The 26,597-nt window shown below is 42.3% G+C and overlaps 1 protein-coding gene across 1 annotated transcript in view; it reads left to right on the forward strand.

The window, feature by feature from the left end:
* Positions 1-26,597, forward strand: part of LOC135547556 (zinc finger protein 385B-like) — a 169,081-nt gene that overhangs the window by 94,154 nt on the left and 48,330 nt on the right. The window contains 1 exon segment of the mRNA XM_064976663.1: positions 24,986-25,131. Within this exon segment, the coding sequence (XP_064832735.1) occupies positions 24,986-25,131 (146 nt within the window).

Here is a 26,597-nt window from a genome sequence, read left to right on the forward strand (position 1 = left end):
TTAAAGAAGAGTGTCTGGTTGATCGTATGGTTGAGCATGGCGTACTTCTTAAAGAAGAGTGTCTGGTTGATCGTATGGTTGAGCATGGCGTACTTCTTAAAGAAGAGTGTCTGGTTGATCGTATGGTTGAGCATGGCGTACTTCTTAAAGAAGAGTGTCTGGTAGATCGTATGGTTGAGCATGGCGTACTTCTTAAAGGAGAGTGTCTGGTTGATCGTATGGTTGAGCATGGCGTACTTCTTAAAGAAGAGTGTCTGGTAGATCGTATGGTTGAGCATGGTGTACTTCTTAAAGAAGAGTGTCTGGTTGATCGTATGGTTGAGCATGGCGTACTTCTTAAAGAAGAGTGTCTGGTAGATCGTATGGTTGAGCAGGGCGTACTTCTTAAAGAAGAGTGTCTGGTTGATCGTATGGTTGAGCATGGCGTACTTCTTAAAGAAGAGTGTCTGGTTGATCGTATGGTTGAGCATGGTGTACTTCTTAAAGAAGAGTGTCTGGTTGATCGTATGGTTGAGCATGGCGTACTTCTTAAAGAAGAGTGTCTGGTAGATCGTATGGTTGAGCATGGCGTACTTCTTAAAGGAATGTTTATTCAAGTTACGCCGCTTTTTTCCCTGTCAACAAGGGTAACGATTTCAAATGTACCCCTGTTTATTCCAAATGAGCTATTGGAGCGCGAGTTATTGCGCTTTGGGAAGTTCGCCAGTTCAATTAAAGTTGTCCCGTTGGGTAGCAAACACCCGGCGTTGAAACAGGTTATGTCATTTCGGCGACCGGTGTTTATGTTTTTGGACTCACCGGAGCAGACTTTAGAGTTATCGTTTAAAATCAAGTATGACAAGAGAATGTATATGGCTTATGCTAGTACGGGTAGTCAACGGTGTTTTGAGTGTGGGGATGTTGGTCATAAGCGACATGCTTGCCCGAAAAGGAGAAGGCAGAGGGAGGGGCACAGGTGGTCATCGTAACGCCTGGGCCCGCTGATGTAGGGAGAGGTGGTCATCGTAACGCCTGGGCCCACTGATGTAGGGAGTGGTGAGCCGACAGAGGTAGAGCAGCCAGAAGCATCTGTTGCTGAGGAACAAGTTAACCGTGTTGAGGGCACGGGGTTGCAACTTGTATTAGAGGGAAATGTTATGCTACAGAAAAGTATTATTGTAGAAGGTAAGGATGTATCTGAAGAGCCAGTTCCATCAGACTGGTGAGCAGGTGCCCAGTATGAGTAATGGGGTAAAGGAGGGGGTTCATGTGGAGCTAGGCTCCCAGGTAGTGGAGGAGATGCCCACTGTGAGTAATGGTGTACAGGAGGGGGTTCATGTGGAGCTAGGCTCCCAGTGAGTGGAGGAGATGCCCACTACGAGTGCTGGGGTTCATGTAGAGCTAGGCTCCCAGGTAGAGGAGGAGATGCCCACTACGAGTGCTGGGGTTCATGTAGAGCTAGGCTCCCAGGTAGTGGAGGAGATGCCCACTACGAGTGCTGGGGTTCATGTAGAGCTAGGCTCCCAGGTAGTGGAGGAGATGCCCACTACGAGTGCTGGGGTTCATGTAGAGCTAGGCTCCCAGGTAGAGGAGGAGATGCCCACTACGAGTGCTGGGGTTCATGTGGAGCTAGGCTCCCAGTTAGTGGAGGAGATGCCCAGTATGAGTAGTGAGGTACAGGAGGGTTTTCATGTAGACCTAGGCTCCCAGGTAGAGGAGGAGATGCCCACTACGAGTGCTGGGGTTCATGTAGAGCTAGGCTCCCAGGTAGAGGAGGAGATGCCCACTACGAGTGCTGGGGTTCATGTGGAGCTAGGCTCCCAGTTAGTGGAGGAGATGCCCAGTATGAGTAGTGATGTTCAGGTGGGGCTAGTCTCCCAGGTAGTGGAGGAGATGCTTGGTACGAGTGATGAGGTGCAAGTGGGGAGTGTTGAAAGGGATGTGGTAGAGGGGAGTCAGTTGTCTGTGGTCTCAGCTGAGGATCAGGAGAATGATATGGAGATCTCTTTAGATATGACAGCAGCTGGTGACGACTCAGTTTATGATCTAGAGGAGGTAAATGAGTTTCTGGATCAGACTTTTGAGAAATCTGTCAAATTGGCAGATTATTTTGATGTTGATAAGTTTGTGAGGTCAGCTGTAATGTTACAGAAGACGGTGGGGTTAGACCAATTGAGTGAGAAGAAGCGGTTTCGCTTGAGGAAATTTATTTCTGCTGTTGCAGCAGCAAAAGGTGGTGGGAAACGTAGTCAGGTTAAGAGAAGAAAAAAAAATAATGATGATGATCATGATGCTTCATAGGGTGTCTTTTTTCTCCTTGGTTTCTCTGTGGTTTCTTCTGCTTTTCTTTTCTCTTTTCTACATGGAAGTACTAAGGGTCGGTTCTCTCTGTATTAATGGGGGAAGGGACAGGAATAAGAGGGCTTGGGTATTAGAAGTAATAAAACAGAAAAGGCTTAATGTAGTTTTCCTACAGGAGACACATAGCGATGAGGAAAATGAGGTTGACTGGGGTATGTGGTGGGAGGGGCAGTCATGGTACTAATTTCAGTGCTGGGGTGGCAATCTTGTTTTCCTCAGGCTTAGGGGTGACTGTGGTATCTACAACAGAGATTGTCTAGGGTCGGGTTTTATTGGTCAAGGTGGATGTTATGTTTTTTATTTTTTTATTTTTATATTTATGATCCTAATGAGGGTACAGAGCGTATTGCCGTATTGCTGTGTGACCAAGTGGGGTGTATGGTTTTAGGGGGTGACTGGAATTGTACAGTGGATTTTACTGTTGATCGCACTGCTGAAGAACCTCACCAGCGGTCAGCCACTTGCCTGTCTGGCCTATTAACTGAGTTTGAGCTTTCTGATGTGTGGAGAGTAAGGAATGCAAAAGTTAGGCAGTACACATGGCTAAATGTTAATGAAGGTCGTGTCAGTGCAGCAAGGTAAGACAGGTTGTATGTATCTGAGCAATACTGTAGTAGGGTTGGAAAGTGTGCCATTACTCCTGTGGGTTTCTCTGATCATCATATTGTTACTGTTGATATTCACTTGTCCTGTCCACGAAGGTCATCACCTTACTGGTATTTTAATGTTAAATTGTTACATGATGTCATGTTTTGTGAAAGGTTTTTGTTGTTACATGGTCTTCCTCAATTGGGACCTGAGCAGAGAGTCGCATTGGACGCTGACATTACACTGCAGGAGCTGTCCACAGCAGTTATGCAGCTCTCAACAGGCCGAGCCCCTGGCATCGATGGTTTACCATCTGAGTTTTATAAGAACTTTTGGGGGTCTATTGGGGAGGATTTTTATGAAGTGGTGTGTGAATCTATTCATGAGGGTTCTCTTCCTGTATCCTGTCAACGTGCGGTGCTTTCACTGTTGCCAAAAAAGGGGGATTTGGAGACCTGTTGCTTTGCTGTGCGCAGAAAATTGTTTCTAAATGTCTCTCAAACAGGTTGAAAGAGTATCTGGGATTGTTGGTCCACAAGGACCAGTCCTACTGTGTACCTGATCGCTCTATTGTTGACAACTTGTTTCTGATAATAGATGTTTTAGACATTTGTAAACTGTCTGATGTAAATGTGGGTTACTTTCGTTGGATCAGGAGAAGGCTTTTGATCGTGTGGACCATAAGTACTTGTTTAAAACAATGAAATCCTTTGGGTTTGGGGATGTTTTTCTGTCTTGGGTGAATTTACTGTAAGCTGGAGCCTCGTGTATGGTGAAGGTGGGTGGTGGTTTAAGTTGCCCCATCCCTGTCGAAAAGGGCATCAGGCAGGGATGCCCAATTTCAGGGCAGTTATATAGTCTGGTGATTGAACCAATGCTTTGTTTTTTAAGAGTGAAGCTTACTGGTTTCTCTGTGCCAGGTGTAATGAAGTGTCCCACGATAGCACTGTCAGCGTATGCAGATGACGTGATAGTTTTTATTACAGGGGGTGAGGATGTTAAGGTTCTCTCAAACACTTTAAAGGTGTATTAGGGGGCCTCCTCAGCTAGAGTCAATTGGGGAAACAGTGAAGCGCTGTGGGCAGGTCAGCTTCAGATGGGGTCTGCTCCACGGTTACCAGGGGGGCTTCAGTGGGGCAGAGATGGGAAGAAGACTTTGGGTTTTTTTCTAGGCTCCGATGTCTTTCAGAAAAAGAACTGGGAGGGTGTAGTGGAGAAAGTGTGTGCTAGACTGTCAAGGTGGAAATGGGTGTTGCCCCAGCTGTCTTATAGGGGACGGGTCCTGGTAGCTAATAATCTTGCTGCTTCTACCCTATGGCACAGACTAATGATTTTACAGCCACCAAAGGGTCTGATACAAGAGCTTCAGAGGACTCTTGTCAATTTCTTCTGGTCTGGACAACACTGGATTAAAGCTGCAGCCCTGTACCTGCCACTGCACGAGGGTGGGCAAGGCCTGGTGGACATTTCCTGTAGGATCATGGCTTTCCGGCTCCAAGCAGCCCAGAGATTGTTGTACAGAGACTGTTCTAGCTGGGTTGAAACAGCCTACATATTGATGAGGAGAGCGGGCTGTTTGGGCTTAGACACGCATCTTTTCCTCTTAAAGCTGGAGGGGGGTGATTTGACTGGCCTGACTCCATTTTATGAGTCTGTTATGCTTGGAGAGTCGTGGTCAAGTCCCGTAAGGCCGGCACACCACCAGGGATGTGGCTTTTTGAAGAGCCTCTTTTTCACAAAACTGCCATCCAGTCCCGTGTTCTGGGTTCAGCTAGCCTACGTTCATGCCTGTTAGGCGTGGGGTGTACCAAGCTGGGTCATCTGATGCGGAGCAGGAGCAGATTGTTGGAGAAGCTGGGAGAAAGAGCGGGGATCCGATCATCTCGCCTACTGAGGAAGGTCGTCGATGAGGTCTGTGACTCCTCGCCAGTGCTTCATCTGCAGTATGTGACTGACACTTCCAATTCTGATCGGTGGAAGGAGGGTCTGGATTATGTTCCCTGCACTGATTGTTAGTGCTGCGATGGGGGCATTTGAGGAGGACGTGGGGATGCTGCTTTCCTTCGATGCCCCGGAGCTGGAGGAGTTCAAGGAGGTGGGAAAGAAGGCCATGTACAGAATATGTGTAAAGGTGTCCCATGCCTCTTCCCTGGAAGGGGTAAAATCGACGAGGTGGGCGGATGTGCTTGGTCCAGGTGCCTCTCCAAAAGGCTGTTGGCGATCATTATATAAACTGCCTATTGATAAGAGGACAGCTGACCTCCAATGGAGGATAATACATGGAGCTATAGCCACCAACATGCATCTGGTACACCTGGATCCTACTGTTGGGGAGGGGTGTCCATTCTGTGCTGAGTCTGAATCTCTGGCACATCTGTTTTTACTGTGTCCCATGTTGGTTGGGATGATTGAACTGATCACTGATTGGTTCTCAACGTTGGGAGAGGTTTTCTCTTCCCAACTGTATATATTTGGGCCAAAGTACAGGTTCAGTCAAAAGGGTGTAGTTGGGTTGCTTAATTTTGTGTTAGGGGCAGCAAAATTAGCGATATGGAAGACCCGAAAGAACAGTATTCGGGGACAGGGGTCTGTGGATGTGGTGGGAATGCTGGAGGGAATGTTGGCAGCGAGACTAAGGGTTGAGTTTGCCTATTATAAACTTGTCAACAATATCGATCTGTTTTTGAGTATATGGGGAATTCAGAGGCTGTTGTGTTTAGTTACTGTGGAGGAGGAATTGGAGTTGTGTTTTTAATTGATGTGTAACTGTGGTTTTGTATGAGTATTTATTGTGTGGTGGGCCCCCAGACCCAATAAAGAGTATTTAAAACTCTCTCTCTCTCTCTCTCTCTCTCTCTCTCTCTCTTTCTCTCTCTCTCTCTCCTCTCCCTCTCTCTCTCTCTCTCTCTCCCTCTCTCTCTCTCTCTGTCTCTCTCTGTCTCTCTTGCTCTGTGTCTGGTCTGCTTGCCAACAATCAACAAGGATTTAGATAAGAGACAGACTAAACATGTAGGCCTACTTCTGCCAGTGAATGTTACTGTCTGGAAAGTGTCTTTTTGTGAAATCATTACCCCAGCTTTGACTTTGTCTGCTTCATTAGAAAAATGTAGTAATGAAGTTGCTCCTATAACATATCCTTGTTTTGTAATGTGGGAGGTAGCATGAATCAGAATTGAGCAGCTCTGTGTAGAATAGATGGTACATTACAAATAATGTTTGTTGCACAATGTTTTCTATGCAAGTAACATCATAACCGCTAGCCATGATCTGTGTGTCTGGTGTGTGTTGAGTACAATGGTGTTTGCAGCAGTGATGGTGAACCACAAAGCTCAGCAGAAATCACAGTGGTCACTGCCTGCCGTCCCCTTCCTCCCCAGTCTTTATCTCTTATCTCTAATTATACTGTAGCCTCCATAAACTGCTCCTCTCCTCCTGCTGGGATGACATTGTAATTATCTTTCAAATAATGACAGCATAATGCACACAATATTAAATACAACACCATATATTAGTATTATATTATGTGCATTGAGCGTTCTGTAATGCACTCTATAAATGCAATATTATTACATTGCTATTTCATTATTATATGCCATTTAGCAGACACTTTTATACAAAGAGACTCACAGTTCATCCATTTTCACATGGTGACCCCAGCGGGAATCGATCCCAGGACACTTGGCATTGTAAGTGCCAAGCTCTACTAACTACTAACTTCAGACAGGACCACGTTGCTAATACCTCACAACCCACTTGTACCTGCTATGAACCAGATATCTGAGAGATCACTGAAAGCTAGATAACAATCCCCTAGACAGACAATCCCCTAGACAGACGTTGTGAACTATATTATGACATCAACTATGAAGTTCACCAGCGGGCTGAATGATAATGTCCGTTAGGGTTGATAAAGTAATAGCAGAGGTAAGTACATTTAGAGGAGGCTGAGGCACAGCCACTTAATACACAAAGCCCACGCACTGGGAGACTGTGGAAAACAATGTGCCTGGGTGTGTCCCAAATCCTATTTCCTATATAGTGCGTAGCGCTCTGGTCAAAAGTAGTGCACTATTTACACATATATAATTTTCTCATCCAGAGCGACTTACAGTAGTTAGTGCATAAATTATTCATACGCTACATGGCCAAAAGTATGTGGACACCGGGGCGGGGTGGTAGGTTAGAGCGTTGGACTTGTAACTGAAAGGTCGAATCCCCGAGCTGACAAGGTAAAAATCTGTCATTCTGCCCCTGAACAAGGCACTGTTCCTAGGCACTGTTAATTGGAAATAAGAAGTTGTTCTTCACTGACTTGCCTAGTTAAATAAAGGTAAAATAAACCTGCTAATCTAACATCTCATTCCTAATTCATGGCCATTAATATGGAGTTGGTCCCCCTTTGTTGCTATAACAGCTTCCCCTCTTCTGGGAAGGCTTTCCACTAGATGTTGGAACATTGAGTTTAGTTGAGTTTATTTACATTTTTACAGGGACAGTGCACATTAATCAACATTTCAGTAAAAGTGCCGGTTTGATTCCATTCAGCCACAAGAGCATTAGTGAGGTTGTGCACTGATGTTGGGCGATTAGGTATGGCTAATAGTTGGCGTTCCAATTCATCCCAAAGATGTTCGATGGGGTTGAGGTCAGGGCTCTGTGCAAGCTAGTCAAGTTCTTCCATCTCGATCTCGACAAACCATTTCTGGCAATCTTAGGTTTGTGTGTGGCTTCTCAGTCATGGAAACCCATTTCATGAAGCTCCCGATGAACAGTTCTTGTGCTGACATTGCTTCCAGAAGCAGTTTGGAACACAGTAGTGTTGCAACTGAGGACAGACAATTTTTACTCACTTAAAGCACTCCCATTCTGTGAGCTTTTGTGGCCTACCACTTCGTGGCTGAGCCGTTGTTGCTCCTAGACATTTCCACTTCACAAATACAGCACTTACAGTTGACCAGGGCAGCTCTAGCAGGGTAGAAATTTGATGAACTGATGTATTGGAAAGGTGGCATCCTATGACGGTGCCATGTTGAAAGTCACTGAGCTCTTCAGTAAGGCCATTCTACTGCCAATGTTTGTCTATGGAGATTCCATTACTGTGTGCTTGATTTTATACCTGCCAGCAATGAATAGCCTAATTTGAAGGGGTGTACACTTACTTTTGGCCATGAAGTGTCCTTTTTTTTGTACTTGTCCCCCATGGGAATTGAACCCACAACTCTGGCGTTGCAAGCACCATGCACTACCAACTGAGCGACACAGGACATTTGGGATGCAGCCCTAGCCTCCAACGGCTTGCGATAGCATCTTGTAAAATACAATTTGGTGCCGACTGCCTACGGCTGGAGCATTTTGATGGGACTTCCAGGGATTCTAGATATGTGTGCCAGTGCCACTGGCGGTGTTTCAGTAAACATTAGTCTTTCTTTTACAAACAAGATCTGGGCTGTGGAGAGGCTAGAGAATTAGCTTTCAGAGCTTAGGGGATGAGGGGATGGATGATGCTCTACAGTTTCTGTGTGTATGTGTGCTAATTAGAGAATAAGCTTTTTGTTTTATGTAGTGTGAGAGGGGGTGTCTGGGGGGGGTGTGTGAGTGTGTGAGTGTGTGTGACAGAGGTCCCCCCTCTTTCTGTTCCTAAGTCTCCATGGAAACGATAGAGCTAAAACAACAATAATTTGCACAACAAGGAACAACGTAATATGATATGAATTTATTGACAACAGCAAACACTCAGGTATGTGTGCTGAAAAGGAATTTAACACCTGTCACGCCCTGACCTTAGGGAGCCATTTTATGTCTCTATTTGGTTTGGTCAGGGTGTGATTTGGGTGGACATTCTATGTTCTGTTTTCTATGTTTTTTTATTTCTATGTTTTGGTCGTGAATGTTTCTCAATCAGGGACAGCTGTCTATCGTTGTCTCTGATTTGGAATCATAAATAGGCAGCCTTTTTCCCTTTTGTCATTGTGGGAAGTTGTCTTTGTTAGGGGCACTATAGCCCTCGTAAGCTTCATGGTCGTTTTTGTTATTTCTTGTTTTGTTGGCGACATTTTAACAAATAAAGAAAACGCTCACCACGCTGCACCGTGGTCTTCCTTGAACGACGGCTGTGACAACACCACTAATATAACATCACTCTTTCTCAGTGGAAAAACGTACCTTGATTAGACAAGCCATATTCACATACAGTTTCATTGTAAAACGATATACAGTGCATGTAAATGTCCTCTCAGAACTGAGTTACAGTACAGGCTCTCATGTAGTGGTCATGTGCAGTGCCAGGTCCCATACAGTGTTACACAATGTTAAGTGTTACTGTATTACAAAGTACTAGGCAGTAACAAAGAAAGAGACTGTTCTACTGACTTGAGATCTTAGTAGATGGTTTTAGATCAGTGGGCTAACCCGATCTTGAATCCCACAAACAATTACAGTTCAGTCACATGATCACATTAATTATGTTATTAACTCACAATTATCTGATTCTTCATACATTCCATTTCCTTTTTCAGTAATTTACACATTACAGATTTTATCACACCGAGCGGAGGGAAGTTGTGAGATTGAGTGGTGTCATTTTTCTTTTTTTTTCTCTCTTGTGATTTGCAACAACAACACATTGCAATCTGACATATTGCTGTTCTCTTCAATAGTCCAGGGGAATCTCCACACTCCTCAGGAAACCATAGCAATGCATCATGTTCTCTTGCATTCACATTCCAGCAAGGATCTGTAGCCTAGCGGCTGCTAGTGGTTGCTCACCCCCTGGTGTCTTAGCATGAGTAGACTTCACAGGTACACAGAAAACCTGATGGATTATTGATGGGCTCTGGCTGCTGTTCTCACAGACATTGCCCTCCCAGAAGGCCCATAATAACAAAGAAATGCTCTCTGTTTCCTTGGAAGGAAGCCCTCCTATAGTTATTTTCTTTTATGTTGGAAATAGGTTATGATTCCATTCCAGGATGTTTTGCAAACATGTACTGTACACCCCGAAGCACTCCAACACCTCCTTCTTCTCCTCCTTCTCCTCCTTGCTCCTCCTCACTCCTCCTCCTCATCCTCCTCCTTCTTTCTCCCACACCCAAATGCAACAGGATTGAGTCACACACCTTGTGAGTCACTGTACACACACATTGAGAGACAGAGACAGATTGGCCACCCACTCAGATAGTGTGATGAAAACACAACTGGTTGTATAATAGGTGCTCAGTTCCCCTTAATGTCCATTGACATAGCCTGCGTCCCTATGTAGCCCTATGGCCCTGGTCAAAAGTAGTGTACTACATAGGGAATAGGGTGCCATTTGGGACGCATCCCTAGATCCAATGAACAAATGGCAGTGTGTGACCTCATTCCAACTCAGATACAATATGTAACATACGCCTACTCTACTCTGTACTGTATAGTACACGACAGAACCTCTTTAGTATTTTTAACTGACACTCCACCTTAAACCTACACAAAGAGGCTTAAGTACACTAGACTCTCAATATCATCTTCTGTCAGTAATGTTTGACATGTGTATGCACAACCCATTTAGAGTAGACTGTAGTGAATTATATCACTTATGTGCTCCACTGTTACTAAATGTGGCAGCAGAGGCATATTATAACATATCCTAGCTTACCATGTTGAAAAACATTCTTGTTCACGTCCTTTTAAAAATAACATTTTCGGAAGCAGTAAAAAAAAACATGTTTTTAAATATCTGATTTGTAATGTCAATTCAAATCAAATCAAATGTGTGACATGCGCCAAATACAACAGGTGTAGATGGTACAATGAAATACTTACTTACAAGCCCTTAACTAACAATGCAGTTCAAGAAATAGAGTGTGGCGGGGGTCAATGTAAATAGTGTAAATAGTGTAAATATCTATGTTTTCCGGGTGGCCATTTGAGTAGTTTAATTGTTCAGCAGTCTTATGGCTTGGGGGTAGAAACTGTTAAGGAGCCTTTTGGTCCTAGACTTGGGGCTCCGGTACCGCTTGCTGTGCGGCAGCAGAGAGTTGCGGTCGTGATTCAGTCAGTGGCTCACTTGTTCCTGTGGCGTCTATGGAACCTACTTGCAAATGCACTGGATTATCTTTAGTGGAGAGCTGTCCCTGTGGTTACATGTGGTTGACATTATAGGACAAATCACACATTTCTCTCAGTCTGTGGGATTCTCTATGCCTGTTTTAATGGCAGATTAAGCCAGTGTGTGTTTGGTTATCTCTCTCTCTCTATCGTTCCCTCCTCCTCTCTCCCTCTCCATAATTCGTTATCTTATGAGTTCATTGTAAGAAACCTTGTCTCTAATATCTTAATCAAAATCTACCTTTATTTATTCATCATCAGTCCAGGACATCACCAACTGTTTGTGTTGCTGTGCTGTATAAGGACATTAACTTATTTTCAGCTGTAATGTCATTTTCCCTGCTCATCAGGTGATTTTCTTCAGAGAGAACACAAACTGTGTTTGCAAATACATTGAGTTCAAAAGCGCAAAGATCCAACTTGTTTTAACTACCTCAGACCCCGAGGTACAGTATATAGCCATGACTGGGACTTCTCAAATCTGCATTTAAATTGAATTTGGTCTGTTATTAGATTTTCTTCCTGAAATGTTTGGTGCATGGCTGAAGCAATGGCTGTTTCCCAAACGGCACCCATGCCCTTAATAGTGCACTACTTTTGACCATGGCCCAAAGAGCTCAAGTCAAAAGTAGCTCACTTGGAATTAGGGTGCCATTTGGGATGTATACACTGAATGTTCATCCTCCTCCTAGACATCTTAATAACTACACTGTCTGTCCTCTCGTCTGGAATAATAAATAGTTGGATCATTTCATTGCCTTGTAATAATCACAGAGATGCCTAAAGAGGACTGTCTAATATCTTGTTAGCCGGTAGGGAGGCAGGAATGGACAGCTGATATTTTGATTTTTGTATTTTGTTACAGACCCAGACAGGCTGAGTATGTGCCTAGCATTATGTTCTTCATTTCTGTGGATGAACTGAACTGTTTTATAGCCTAAACCCTGGTCATATCTTAGCCATTTTAACCAGCATCCGAATGTCACACCCTGACCTTAGAGATCCCTGTTTATTCTCTATATTTTGGTTTGGTCAGGGTGTGACTAGGGTGGGTACTCTAGTTTTTGTATATCTATGTTTTCTTTTTCTTTGTTGGCCTAGTATGGTTCCCAATCAGAGGCAGCTGTCTATCGTTGTCTCTGATTGGGGATCATACTTAGGCAGCCCTTTTTCCCACCTTCTGTTGTGGGATCTTGTCTTTGGTTGTTGCTTGTGTTTGCACTCCTAGCTTTACGTTCATTGAGTTGTTTATTGTTTTTGGTGGAGCATTTAAAATTAAAAGAAAATGTACGCCTACCATGCTGCACCTTGGTCTTCATTTAACGACGGACGTTACAGAAGATCCCACCACCAACGGTCCAAGCAGCGTGGTCAGGATGACTGGACCTGGGAGGAAATCCTGGAGGGAGCAGGACCCTGGACAAGGGCCGGGGAGTATCGCCATCCAAAGGAGGAGATGGAGGCAGCGAAAGCGGAATGGCGACGATACAAGGAGTTAAAACAACAAAGCGAGCACGAGAGGCAGCCCCCAATTTTTTTGGGGTGGGGGCACACGGGGAGACTGGCCAATCAGCGTAGAGAGCGGGGGCTACATCCCGAACCGGAACCGCCACAGAGGGAAGAGTTCGCTAGCACAACCCAGTGCGGCCTGTGCCAGCTCACCGCACTTGCCGTGCTACAGGGGGTATTCAGCCAGGATACGTTGGGCCAGCTCCAGTCCCCCAGTGCGCCTCCACTGCCCAGCATATCCTGCACCGGCTCTACGCACTATGTCTCCAGTGCGCCTTCATAGCCCAGTGCGTCCTGTGCCAGCTCTCCACACTCATTGAGCTAAAGTGGGTATCCAGCCAGGACGTGTTGTGACAGCTTCCCACACCAGGCTTCCAGTACGTATCCTCAGTCTGGTGAGACCTGTTCCGGCTCCACGCACAAATCCTCCAGTGATGATCCATGGTCCGAAGCCTCCAGTGATGATCCATGGCACGAAGCCTCCAGTGATTCATGGCACGAATCCTCTAGTGATAATCCATGGCACGAATCCTCCAGTGATGATCCATGGCCCGGAGCCTGTAGTGACGATCCATGGCAAGGAGCCTGCAGCAACTGTCCCCAGTCTGGAGCCTCCAGCGATGGTCCCCAGTCCGGAGCCTCCCGTGACGGTCCCCAGCCCGGAACCTCCAGCGACAGTCCCCAGTCCGGGGTCTCCAGCGACGGTCCGCAGTCCGGGGTCTCCAGCGACGGTCCGCAGTCCGGGGTCTCCAGCGACGGTCCGCAGTCCAGAGCCTCCAGCGGGGGTTCCCAGTCCAGAGCCTCCGGCAACGATCTGCAGTCCAGAGCCTTCAGCGGTGGTCCCCAGTTCAGAGCCTCCGGCGCTGATCCACGGTCCGGTTCCTCCGGCGACAATCCATGGTCCGGTTCCACAGAAGCGGAGGGATCAGCGTAGAGAGCGGGGGCTACGTCCCGAACCGGAACCGACACAGAGGGAAGATGCCCACCCGGACCCTCCCCTATAGATTCAGGTTTGCGGCAGGGGTACTGTCACATCCCTGTTTATTCTCTATATTTTGGTTAGGTCAGGGTGTGACTAGGGTGGGTACTCTAGTTTTTGTATATCTATGTTTTCTTCTTTTTTTGGCCCAGTATGGTTCCCAATCAGAGGCAGCTGTCTATTGTTGTCTCTGATTGGGGATCATACTTAGGCAGCCCTTTTTCCCACCTTCTGTTGTGGGATCTTGTCTTTGGTTGTTGCATGTGTTTGCACTCCTAGCTTTACGTTTGTTGAGTTGTTTATTGTTTTTGGTGGAGCATTTAAAATTAAAAGAAAATGTACGCCTACCACGCTGCACCTTGTTCTTCATTTAACGACGGACGTTACACCAAATTCACTCACGCAATGGTATTTCTGTTCTGTAGGTGAACTACAGTATGCTAAAATATTAAACTAAAGATTAGTCCATTTTAAATACATCATTCAACTTTTTAATTGGGTTTTAAGAAGTAGGTGCTCCGTGGATATATTTAAAGTGTGAAATCTGTCATTTTCCGGGGAAATGGAAAGATGAACCAGGTCTAGAATAGCACTAAATTAACTGTTTATATTCTGTAACTCTAAATGGAATAGAAGAAATATACATGCTACATACAGTATATTCCATGAAAGAATAATATAATAATAATGAGAAATAATATGAGAATACACAATACTCAAAGCAGGAATGCCCTCAGTGTTTCAGTTCAGTGGCCAGGCCTTCTCTCTGGGGTGTCATTACTCTGTTTTATCTCAAAGGGACACCTGGACTGGCCCGATACTCCATCAACCTGTCTGTCTGTATCCCATATGGCACCCCATTCCCTACATAGTGCACTGCTTTTAACCAGCGCTCACAGGGCTCTGATCGAAAGTAGTGCACTATATATGGAATAGGTGCCATTAGAGTTGCACACTTACACTACCCAGCCTCATGTTGATAGGTATTATTACCTGTATTTATCTGTGGCATGAGTAAAATTAAGTTGCCCAAAGACACTGATTTAAGGTCAGTTTGGCTTTTTCCCTCTAATGGTTAAGGTTAGGATTTGGGGAGGGCAATCTGATCCTCGATCAGTGCCTAGGGGCAACTTCTATTCTAAGCTGTGCTGACCATGAACCTAAGCTAACAGTGTTATACACGAGCACTGTAATCCTATCATTTTCTTCCCCCTACCTAGAGATATGATATGATTTCACTGGCCCTGGAAAACAACTGAAGGATAAAGGCACATTCCCTTTCTCAAAATGTGACGAGATTAGATTCCTATTTCTTTTCTCCTATTTCTATGGTAATGCTATTCTTAGAAACTTTTCAGCAAAAATGAAAAAACATTTTCATTTTATACTGATTCCCTATTTCAAATGGACCTTTCTTGTATTTCCTTGTTATCAAATCCTACAGATGGTCTCATTGTTGAAAGCCCAATTGAATGACTACAGTGAGCCTGGTGTAAAATGACAAGTAACCATTGCTGTTTCTGCCCTGTTGTTCATGTGCCAGAGTCAGAGTGAGAGAGAGAGGTAGTAGTGGAAAGAGTGGTGGAGGCAGAAGAGATCTAGCTGTGTGGTAACACAGGACCTCCAAGGACCTCAATAGAAGATGTATACATAACACAAGGGGGGTTATTCAAGGCAGGGCAGAATAGTGGCGTTTCATTTCATTTACTGTACCACCAGGACTCTTAGCCTCCTTCCTCCCTCTCAGGACCCAGATTAGATGATGAAACAGACATGAGAAATACTGGGGTCAGGATTATTTAAATATCTAACTATCTCTTTCTGACTTTCTAACTGACTCCATGTCTCTCTCTCTCTCTCTCTCTCTCTCTCTCTCTCTCTCTCTCTCTCTCTCTCTCTCTCTCTCTCTCTCTCTCTCTCTCTCTGAAACTGAAGAATCGACTTTGGCTGTTTGAGAAAGCATCAACAACTTAGAGATAAGAAATGATACATTGAGGATCTCTGCAGTTACTAGCTTGGTTTCCATCCAACTGGCGACAGATTTTCATGTGAATATTCTGAAATCCGCATAAAAACAGTATGTACATTTTCCCACCAGAGATGTGTTTCCATCAAATTGACATTTAAAAGGCTGTACATTGAGAACGTGCCCACTCTGGTCTTGGCACGTGCTCTCTAGCCAACAGCTGGCAGATACACTGCGGGTAGGACAGCCTACATGATGACATTATTATGGACAAAAGAGAGAGATTTATTAAAAGGCAGCCAAGCATCGATCATCATGTCTCCAAATAAGACTTTCAATAATTATTGGTAAGGTGCATCAATCACTGCGTGCCTTTTCCCACTTTGTGAAGTTCATCATAAATATTATACCCCCAAAAAATGCTAACCTGCCCTGTTATTGGTAATGGTGAGAGGACATGTTTTGGAGGCATGATTTTGTGCTGTAACTTTCTCACTCATCATTATACACAATTCATTCATGTTTATCTGTAATCATGGTAGCATTCACATTGAAAGTATTCTATTTCTATTCACAATAAAAGTGACTCCATTCATTTCTATTGGACATAATCTGAAACACAACCAAACCAAACCGCAAATGTATCCAACAAGTTTGTAGAGTCACAAGCTTGATATAGTCATTGCATGCTAGAAATATGGGACCAAGTACTAAACCTTTTACAATGTAATACAATAAGTGAATTTATCCAAATACTTAAAACACCTTCAAATGGGGGGACAAGATACATAAAGTTCATTAATTTCTAAACTGTAAAAAAGATATGTATGAAAATACCCTCAAATAAAGGTGCCATTCTTTTCTATCTCCTCATATGAAACATTTAATCTCAAATCCAAAATCCTGGAGTATTGAGCCAAATGTATCATTGTAGCTTCACTGTCCAAAAAAAGACAGAGGGGAGTGTATATACCTCTGGTTCTAACTGGTATTTAGTTTGATATTTTTATTGATTTAGTTGAAGACTAGTGAAAGACAAAATTGTAAAAAGCTTTGAAAGTGAGGTTGGAAACTAAAGAGTATATTTTTTTTAAACACACCTAAAAACACTAGATACAATATAAGTACAATCCCGTTTCTTTCAATTAATTAAACAAAGAATACTCATTACAATTGAGCATGAACATCAGTGTACAAAAAAAACGAGTTGCTCTGTTAGTCTTTTGGTTGTTGGTTGTTGGCTATTTGTGACAGTCTCTGATCATTATTTTTCTGGAGAGATAATCCAGCTGATTTCCCCCAAGAAAGTCACCTGATGTTTCAGAGTAACACATGTTTAGAATTCTCCACTTGAGCTCTCTGGTACCTACTAACCATTGATGGTACAGTTTCCCAGGTAACAGGACTTGGCTGTAATCATTCTGTTCTCTGAATATTGATGAGCCATTTTGAAAGGACTTGAGCGCTAAAGCAAAAGTCAATATTTATCTCAACTCGAGTACATCTCTCTCAAATGCAATTCTAAATAATAGAACTTCAGAACCAGGAACATTGGACAAACATACTGTATTTACAGTACATATTATTGAGATACATTACTTAAGAACAGGAATCAAGGATTCCACATGTGTTCATCTGAAGTAAGCTCATTATTTGTATCAAAAGGCCCACACAGACAGGACATGCTCACAACACATTACTACACACACAGCTTCACACTCTCACCAACACAGAAATCAAAAAGCATGTGGACACCATTGCAGGTACACCATTACAGACACATCAGTTCTTTCATCTAGTTGTAATGACTAGCCCTGGCCTGGACAGAGGCAGCTGGTGAGTGTTGTAGTGTGTGAATGAAGGGCAGGCAGGCAGTAGACTGGCCTCAAGAATCAAGTTTCCAGCAACCAAGCGGGATAGTAATTACTTCCTGAAGGAGCCTAACCTCTGACCTGTCACCACTCCACGGGCCTTGAAGACCACCCTGTCATGTTGCTGATCACAGACTAGACAGACCCAGCAGCAGTGATGAGTGTTCTAGTGTGAGACTGTGAACGAGGGTCGGGCAAACAGGCAGAGTTTTTTGGCTGAAGGCTGGCCTCCAGCCTCCAGCTTCTAACCTCCAGGCAAACAGTAATGACCTCCTTGAGGGCCTAACCTCTAACCTGTAACCTCTAACCTGTCCCATCCAAGGTTCTGGAAGACTGGGCCGACTGGTGGACTGGTCCTGGTAGAGGCTGTGATGGCTCTTCCGAAGAGTTACTATGCTGTTGTTCCCAAAGCTAATACCATGATTGTGTGCAAAATGTTTGTTGCAATAAGTCACTGTAAATAAATGAATCTGAGCAGTAGAGTCATGCTTCAGAGCACAATCTAGCCTGTAAATTTATGCTTGAAGACGTTTATTTTAGCTCTATCACATTGTGTTCAGATCTATAAAAGGTTCATGACAACACAGTTGTGTTTGTTCTGATAAGAAATGCATCAAAAATTGTTATTGTAAAAGAGAGTGCCCTGTGTGCCCAGGCTTTGTAAACGTTAGCTCCAAATAAATTACTATGAACTGGGAGGCCAGTTTCAAATGTCTAGTTGGGTCTCGCATGTGTTTCTTATCTCAAGGTCTTTATTATGGGTTAGCAGAATGACCATGTTTGAGTATGTAGCAAGGTAAAAAAAAAACGCTTTTCGTTTCCAACAATCCACATTGTCATTGTAACAAGTCATTTAGATAGGCAGCTCAGTTGGTAGAGCATGTCGCTTGCAACGTCAGTATAGTGGAATCGATTCCCAGGACCACCCGTACGTAGAATGCACGCATGAATGTAATCGTTTTGGATAAAAGCGTCTACTAAATGGAATATATTATTGTTGTGTTGTACAAGTTCTGACTGATGCAGTAATACTGTGGTGAGCGTCTCGGGTGTCATACATTGAGTCATGAGTAATAAAATAATCCAATGAAAGTCAATCCTGTTTAGGTCATTTCTTCCTGGGAAAAGGGATTTTTATCCTTTATTGTTTCATGACGTCAGACATAGTATTCTACCCAGTCATTTTCATGTGTTGTAGTGTTAGATTCAAGTGAATTAAACTACAGAATGTGTGGACATTAGCAATTTAAGGTGCGTGCCATAGTGTAGAAGACCGTACTGAAGACGTTTCATTTTGACATGTGAAGCGCATGGCATGAAGTTGGACAAGACAGTCTGGACAAAAAGTTTCAGATGATTTGTAACACTTTGACATGAGCTGCAGTATGCACAAGTTACTGAATGTGTGATGCTGTTGTTTATTGGTTTCTTGGTCTTCCAGTTGAAGATATGATAGGATTTTGCCTTTCATAATGTTGGGGACAGTTGCTAATGTTATAATAAATGGACAGCAGACGGGTAATTCCACAATAATGGAATTGTGCCGAGGCTCCGATTTTTTCACTTAAAATGTATGCCAAACAAAACGTGTTGATTTCAGAGTTTTAATAGAACATACAACACTGTGCACAAGGACTACTTTTAAAACTGTACACATAACATCTTACAGAAACACATCTACAGGGAGAACTGTGCAGATGCAAAGTTTGGTAACAGAATTTTTGTCAAATCTTTTTTGTGCCCACATTGTGTCCACGTTTTACAAAAGCTCTTAAATATCTGCTCAGTATTAAGATTCGCCTGGACCACATCTAAACAAATCATAGATGTCTATGTTTCACAAATAGAGTACAGTACACTACAGTAGAGTTTAGTACAGTAGTGTACAGTACAGTAGGGTACAGTAGAGTTTAGTACAGTAGTGTACAGTACAGTAGGGTACAGTAGAGTTTAGTACAGTAGTGTACAGTACAATAGAGTACAGTACAGTAGAGTTCAGTACAGTAGTGTACAGTAGAGTTTAGTACAGTAGTGTACAGTACAGTAGGGTACAGTAGAGTTTAGTACAGTAGTGTACAGTACAGTAGAGTACAGTAGAGTTTAGTACAGTAGTGTACAGTACAGTAGTGTACAGTAGAGTTTAGTACAGTAGTGTACAGTACAGTAGGGTACAGTAGAGTTTAGTACAGTAGTGTACAGTACAATAGAGTACAGTACAGTAGAGTTTAGTACAGTAGAGTTTAGTACAGTAGAGTACAGTACAGTAGAGTAGAGTACAGTAGAGTTTAGTACAGTAGAGTACAGTAGAGTTTAGTACAGTAGTGTACAGTACAGTAGAGTACAGTAGAGTTTAGTACAGTAGTGTACAGTACAGTAGAGTACAGTAGAGTTTAGTACAGTAGTGTACAGTACAGTAGAGTACAGTATAGTTTAGTACAGTAGTGTACAGTACAGTAGAGTACAGTACAGTAGAGTTTAGTACAGTAGTGTACAGTACAGTAGAGTACAGTAGAGTTTAGTACAGTAGTGTACAGTACAGTAGAGTACAGTACAGTAGAGTTTAGTACAGTAGTGTACAGTAGAGTTTAGTACAGTAGTGTACAGTACAGTACAGAGTACAGTACACAGTAGAGTTTAGTACAGTAGTGTACAGTACAGTAGAGTACAGTAGAGTTTAGTACAGTAGTGTACAGTACAGTAGAGTACAGTAGAGTTTAGTACAGTAGTGTACAGTACAGTAGATTACAGTAGAGTTTAGTACAGTAGTGTACAGTACAAAGAGAGTTATGTTCAGTACAGTACAGTAGAGTTTGGTACAGTAGTGTACAGTAGAGTACAGTAGAGTTATGTTCAGTACAGTACAGTACATTACAGTAGAGTTATGTTCAGTACAGTAGTGTACAGTACATTAGAGTACAGTAGAGTTATGTTCAGTACAGTACAGTAGAGTTTAGTATAGTAGTGTACAGTACAGTAGAGTACAGTAGAGTTATGTTCAGTACAGTACAGTACAGTTCAGTAGAGTTTAGTATAGTAGTGTACAGTACAGTAGAGTACAGTAGAGTTATGTTCAGTACAGTACAGTACAGTTCAGTAGAGTTTAGTATAGTAGTGTACAGTACAGTAGAGTACAGTAGAGTTATGTTCAGTACAGTACAGTACAGTTCAGTAGAGTTTAGTATAGTAGTGTACAGTACAGTAGAGTACAGTAGTACAGTACAGTAGAGTTATAGAGTTCAGTAGTGTACAGTACAGTAGAGTACAGTAGAGTTTAGTACAGTAGTGTACAGTACAGTACAGTAGAGTTTAGTACAGTAGTGTACAGTACAGTACAGTTCAGTAGAGTTTAGTATAGTAGTGTACAGTACAGTAGAGTACAGTAGAGTTATGTTCTGTACAGTACAGTACAGTTCAGTAGAGTTTAGTATAGTAGTGTGCAGTACAGTAGAGTACAGTAGAGTTATGTTCAGTAGTGTACAGTACAGTTCAGTAGAGTTTAGTATAGTAGTGTACAGTACAGTAGAGTGCAGTAGACATTATAGTTTAGTACAGTACAGTACAGTTCAGTAGAGTTTAGTATAGTAGTGTACAGTACAGTAGAGTACAGTAGAGTTAGTACAGTAGAGTAGAGTACAGTAGAGTTATGTTCAGTACAGTACAGTTCAGTAGAGTTTAGTATAGTAGTGAACAGTACAGTAGAGTACAGTAGAGTTATGTTCAGTACAGTACAGTACAGTTCAGTAGAGTTTAGTACAGTAGTGTACAGTACAGTAGTGTACAGTACAGTAGAGTACAGTACAGTAGAGTTTAGTACAGTTATGTTCAGTTCAGTACAGTACATTAGTACAGTACAGTAGTTTAGTACAGTAGTGTACAGTACAGTATAGTACAGTACAGTAGAGTTTAGTACAGTAGTGTACAGTACAGTACACTAGAGTTTAGTAGAGTTTAGTACAGTAGTGTACAGTACAGTACACTAGAGTTTAGTACAGTAGTGTACAGTACAGTAGAGTTTAGTAGAGTTTAGTACAGTAGTGTACAGTACAGTACACTAGAGTTTAGTACAGTAGTGTACAGTACAGTAGAGTACAGTAGAGTTTAGTACAGTAGTGTACAGTACAGTACAGTAGAGTTTAGTACAGTAGTGTACAGTACAGTAGAGTACAGTAGAGTTATGTTCAGTACAGTACAGTACAGTACACTAGAGTTTAGTACAGTAGTGTACAGTACAGTAGAGTACAGTAGAGTTATGTTCAGTACAGTAAAGTACAGTACACTAGAGTTTAGTACAGTAGTGTACAGTACAGTACAGTAGAGTTCAGTACAGTAGTGTACAATACAGTAGTGTACAGTAGAGTTATGTTCAGTACAGTACAGTACAGTTCAGTAGAGTTTAGTACAGTAGTGTACAGTACAGTAGAGTTCAGTAGAGTTTAGTACAGTAGTGTACAGTACAGTAGAGTACAGTACAGTAGAGTTTAGTACAGTAGTGTACAGTACAGTACACTAGAGTTTAGTACAGTAGTGTACAGTACAGTAGAGTTCAGTAGAGTTTAGTACAGTAGTGTACAGTACAGTAGAGTACAGTACAGTAGAGTTTAGTACAGTAGTGTACAGTACAGTACACTAGAGTTTAGTACAGTAGTGTACAGTACAGTAGAGTTCAGTAGAGTTTAGTACAGTAGTGTACAGTACAGTAGAGTTTAGTAGAGTTTAGTACAGTAGTGTACAGTACAGTACAGTAGAGTTTAGTAGAGTTTAGTACAGTAGTGTACAGTACAGTACACTAGAGTTTAGTACAGTAGTGTACAGTACAGTACAGTTCAGTAGAGTTTAGTACAGTAGTGTACAGTACAGTACAGTTCAGTAGAGTTTAGTACAGTAGTGTACAGTACAGTACAGTAGAGTTCAGTAGAGTTTAGTACAGTAGTGTACAGTACAGTAGAGTTTAGTACAGTAGTGTACAGTACAGTAGAGTTTAGTACAGTACAGTACAGTAGAGTTTAGTAGAGTTTAGTAGTTTAGTACAGTAGTGTACAGTACAGTACAGTAGAGTTTAGTACAGTAGTGTAGAGTTACAGTACAGTTATGTGTACAGTACAGTACAGTTACAGTAGAGTTTAGTACAGTAGTGTACAATACAGTACAGTTACAGTTCAGTACAGAGTGTGATGTTCAGTACAGTAGTGTACAGTACATTAGTGTACAGTAGAGTTATGTTCAGTACAGTACAGTAGAGTTTAGTACAGTAGTGTACAGTACAGTACAGTAGAGTTCAGTACAGTAGTGTACAATACAGTAGAGTACAGTAGTGTTATGATCAGTAAACTATAGCATTGCTTGCTCTTTTAGGCCGGGTTTCTGAATAAACACTTTGTGACATCTGCTGTACATTATGGTACATTATGGTTTGTAACTACTATGATTTCTCATTGGTGCCAATTCAATTGCAGAAATTAACGATTTGGTATCGGAATTTTGAATTGTAATAATTCAAAATTGAAATGAGTAAAACACTATAACTAATGAATAGGCCATAGGTCTACTTTTACTCATTACTTCTATGAACTTTCATTATCATCCCTCCTCATGAGGGACAGAAATATGAAAATATCTTATAGATATGTGGGTTTTTGGTAATGGAATTTCAAGGCATAAGGCAATATTTCTTTAACTTACAGAAGACAGAAACATTTATCCAGAACTAAATATAATATTATGTTGATAATAGTCTGCAGGGTTCATTACTTCAACGTGATCGTGTTTTGATGTATTTCTAATTTCCTTTTAAGACTTTTTCTGCTATATGTTTTCTAAGACCCCTTTTCCATCTGTTTGACCAGTAATCAAGGCCTTTTTCTCATTCCAAATTTTTGGGATGGAAATTGCTTGAAAAATGTATATATATGCCATAATAAATAAAAAAACATACTCTTATCTTTCATTTGACCCCCAATTTGACATGCTCCTATTTACTTCACATGTTGGTGCTCATGGGTCCTTTTACATGGAAATGACCAGACACACAAATCAAATTATGAACAACTCAATTCCAAACAATTGAATTCCTATCAGCAATGGAAAAATCTAAACATGTAAGATTAGAGGTTCTAACCATGTGTCTCCCATGACAACACGATCATGAGACAGTATAGTTTGCAGTATGACATTACTTCTCTATATATTATATAAAGACAAAACCCTCAGTAGAGCTTCATCTCCATGTTAAACGTTGGTTTCATCCCAGTGATCCCCTGCATAGCTTTATTAAATCACAATGTCTCTTGATGGATGATATATTTCTATGAAATTAGCTGGAAGAGTATCCCTGCTGTGTCAGCGGGCGTCGATATTTTACGTTCTCTTGGCATCGAACACAGTATGATTTAGTATGAAGGGAAATTTGAAGCAATAGCTTGATGTTTCTTTTTTTTGAGAAATGTTGTTCATGTTAAATCTCTGACAAGAATATGAGCACTTATTTGAAGTTAGTGTTATGCATAAACTGGCACTTTATTTCTCACTCATAGATAGACTCACTCATCATTTCACATGCTATTGAATCTCTACTGAGATTAACTCTTGTATGCACACACACACACGCACATGCACGCACATGCACACACACATGCACACACACATGCACACGCACATGCACACACACATGCACACACATGCACACACACGCATAAAACATGCATAATATGGAGGGAAGTTGAAGAGAAAAGAGCTTTTCTGAATTCTGTGTCGATTATCTACAGTAGTGCATAGCTGGTTAATGTCATTTATTTTGGTCTGGATCCATAGGCTTCTGTGTGCATTAAGCTTTTATATTGTATATACAGAGTATGAAAGCCTGAAGTGAACTGGCATTAACCTTATTTTCCTATACAAAGTAGATATACACAGATATGACTACGATACCAATGAACTGCCTTGCATCAGGTATGATCTGTTTCTGGGCTCAAGATCCAGTCCCAGCCATAGAAGTATTCTCCTAGCTCCATTCCCTCTGCCCCAACATAATGTACTGCATCCTTCCTCCAGCCAGCCCACCTTCCAGGCTGACTCACACCCCAGCACACACACACTCCACATCTTACCCCAGCCTATGAGCGCATAGAGACGTTTTTCTGCTTAATTTAAGACATGATGAGTTACTTTCCACTATTCTCTGCCACAGCGCTCACAACAGCCACAGTGTACAGTGTATTTTCTCTGCCTGTTAGCTCCTCGTGTGTGTTATGTATGGTCCTAGTGCTATGAATATGTTATTTTTATGTTTTATTTAACCTTTATTTAACTAGGCAAGTCAGTTAAGAACAAATTCTTATTTACAATGACGGCCTACCGGGGAACAGTGGGTTAACTGCCTGTCAGCTCAGGGATTCTATCCAGCATCCTTTCGGTTACTGGCCGAACGCTCTAACCACGCACTAACCTGCCACCACTACATCATACTGCCCTCATCTGAAAATGTGTTAATATTTCTCTTTCTCTGTTTTTCTCTTTTCCTTACTCTTTCTTTCTCTTTCCCTCTCCCTCTCTCTTTCCATTGTTCTGTCCCTTTTTCTCTCTCCTCTCTCTCTCCATCCTTCTCCTCCCCCCCTCCCCTCTCTCTATCTAACTATCTCTCCATCTCCAAAGGAAGTTCATGCCATAGCAACACACTGCCTGCGCTGGTGCGGAATCAGTCTCTGATGATGCAGTCCACTTTGGATATGAAACCCTTTATGCCCTTCCACCAAGTGGACACCTCCTCTAGTGTGGGACTCTTCCCTAACTTTAACACGGTAAGAATTTGCTGCTTTCATCTCTTGTTAGTAATGCTTTCCCGAGCCAGAACACCCCATAGGGCAGTAACCTATCTCCTTTTGTTGTATTTTGAGGCAGATTGATGAACAGGTACAGCCACTGGACTGGGCGCGAGTCCTTTCATCTCATGTATTTGTAGTTTATTGTCACCATTATTGATCTTAGATTTCAGTATTGTTTCATTGCCAGAATCCTACTGTCGTTCTTTTCCTGATTCATGAATTATAAATGGCTTAGGAGATTCTTCCTTTTCCCTTCACAAAGAATCTTAATGGCAAATGCACAGAGAAAGAGAGAGAGAGAGAGAACACTGCAGTCCCACCATCAAGGCATCGATTCCAACCCTCCAAAACTGAGAGGTGGAAACAAAATCTATTCTTGCTTTTATCTTGCCAAAAACACATCTCATGCTGATAGTTGATGTGGCAGGTGTAAAAATGTCATGAGCTGAAAAATCCACTGAGAGAGTTAGTCAAAGAGTTTCTATGAGTGTTTAACTCTGTGTTGGCTAAAGGACTAAAACAGACATTTCCATCCAACGCTTTGTGATGGGTGGACCGTTCTATTTACATTTTATTTCTATGTCTCCTCCAACCTGCAAAGTCAGTCAGAACAGTGTCCTGTTAAAAGGGACTGAGGTAGGCAGCAACAGGAGGACTGCTCATGTCTGTGTGACTGTGATTCCCAGGCCTGCCATGGTCCGATGTGACAACCTCTTTGGAACAGTTAGTGAGAGCCTTGCCTGTAGTCACGGAAACCTGTCAGGAACACTCTGACTCACAGCGCTAGTCTCTAGCTCAGACCTGGGTTCAAGACACTACTCTAAATCATTTCAAATACTCTATCTGTGCTTGACTGAGGTTGTCTGTTTCCATAGATACAATAGAAACACCTAAACCCAGTCAACCTGGCATTCCAGTCAAAGCTAGGGAAAATGCTCAATAGTATTTGAAAGATTTGAACAATTTCAAATAGTATTTGAACCCAGGTCTGCTCCAGCTTAGCTCAGCTGAGTCCAGTGTGATTCTATTGGCTGAGGCAAAGACACATCTAAACCAGACATAGTGTCTCTACTGCTGTCGTTGACTATTAAGTGGTAGTGCACTAAGTTGATGAGTTCATGTTGGTGAGAGTGATGTTGATTATATACACTGTGACTGTAATTTTATTTTAGTTTGCCTTTATTTAACCAGGCAAGTCAGTTAAGAACAAATTCTTATTTTCAATGACGGCCTGGGAACAGTGGGTTAACTGCCTGTTCAGGGGAAGAATGACAGATTCTTACCTTGTCAGCTCGGGGGTTTGAACTCGCAACCTTCCGGTCACTAGTCCAACGCTCTAACCACTAGGATACCCTGCCGTAATGATGACACCAAAATTAAATATTGTCCAAAAGTTCATCTGGGGACATTTATTTTTTTAAAGATATTTTGAAGAATATACT

This window comes from Oncorhynchus masou, chromosome 10 (assembly GCF_036934945.1).
Source record: "Oncorhynchus masou masou isolate Uvic2021 chromosome 10, UVic_Omas_1.1, whole genome shotgun sequence".
Lineage (NCBI taxonomy): Eukaryota > Metazoa > Chordata > Actinopteri > Salmoniformes > Salmonidae > Oncorhynchus > Oncorhynchus masou.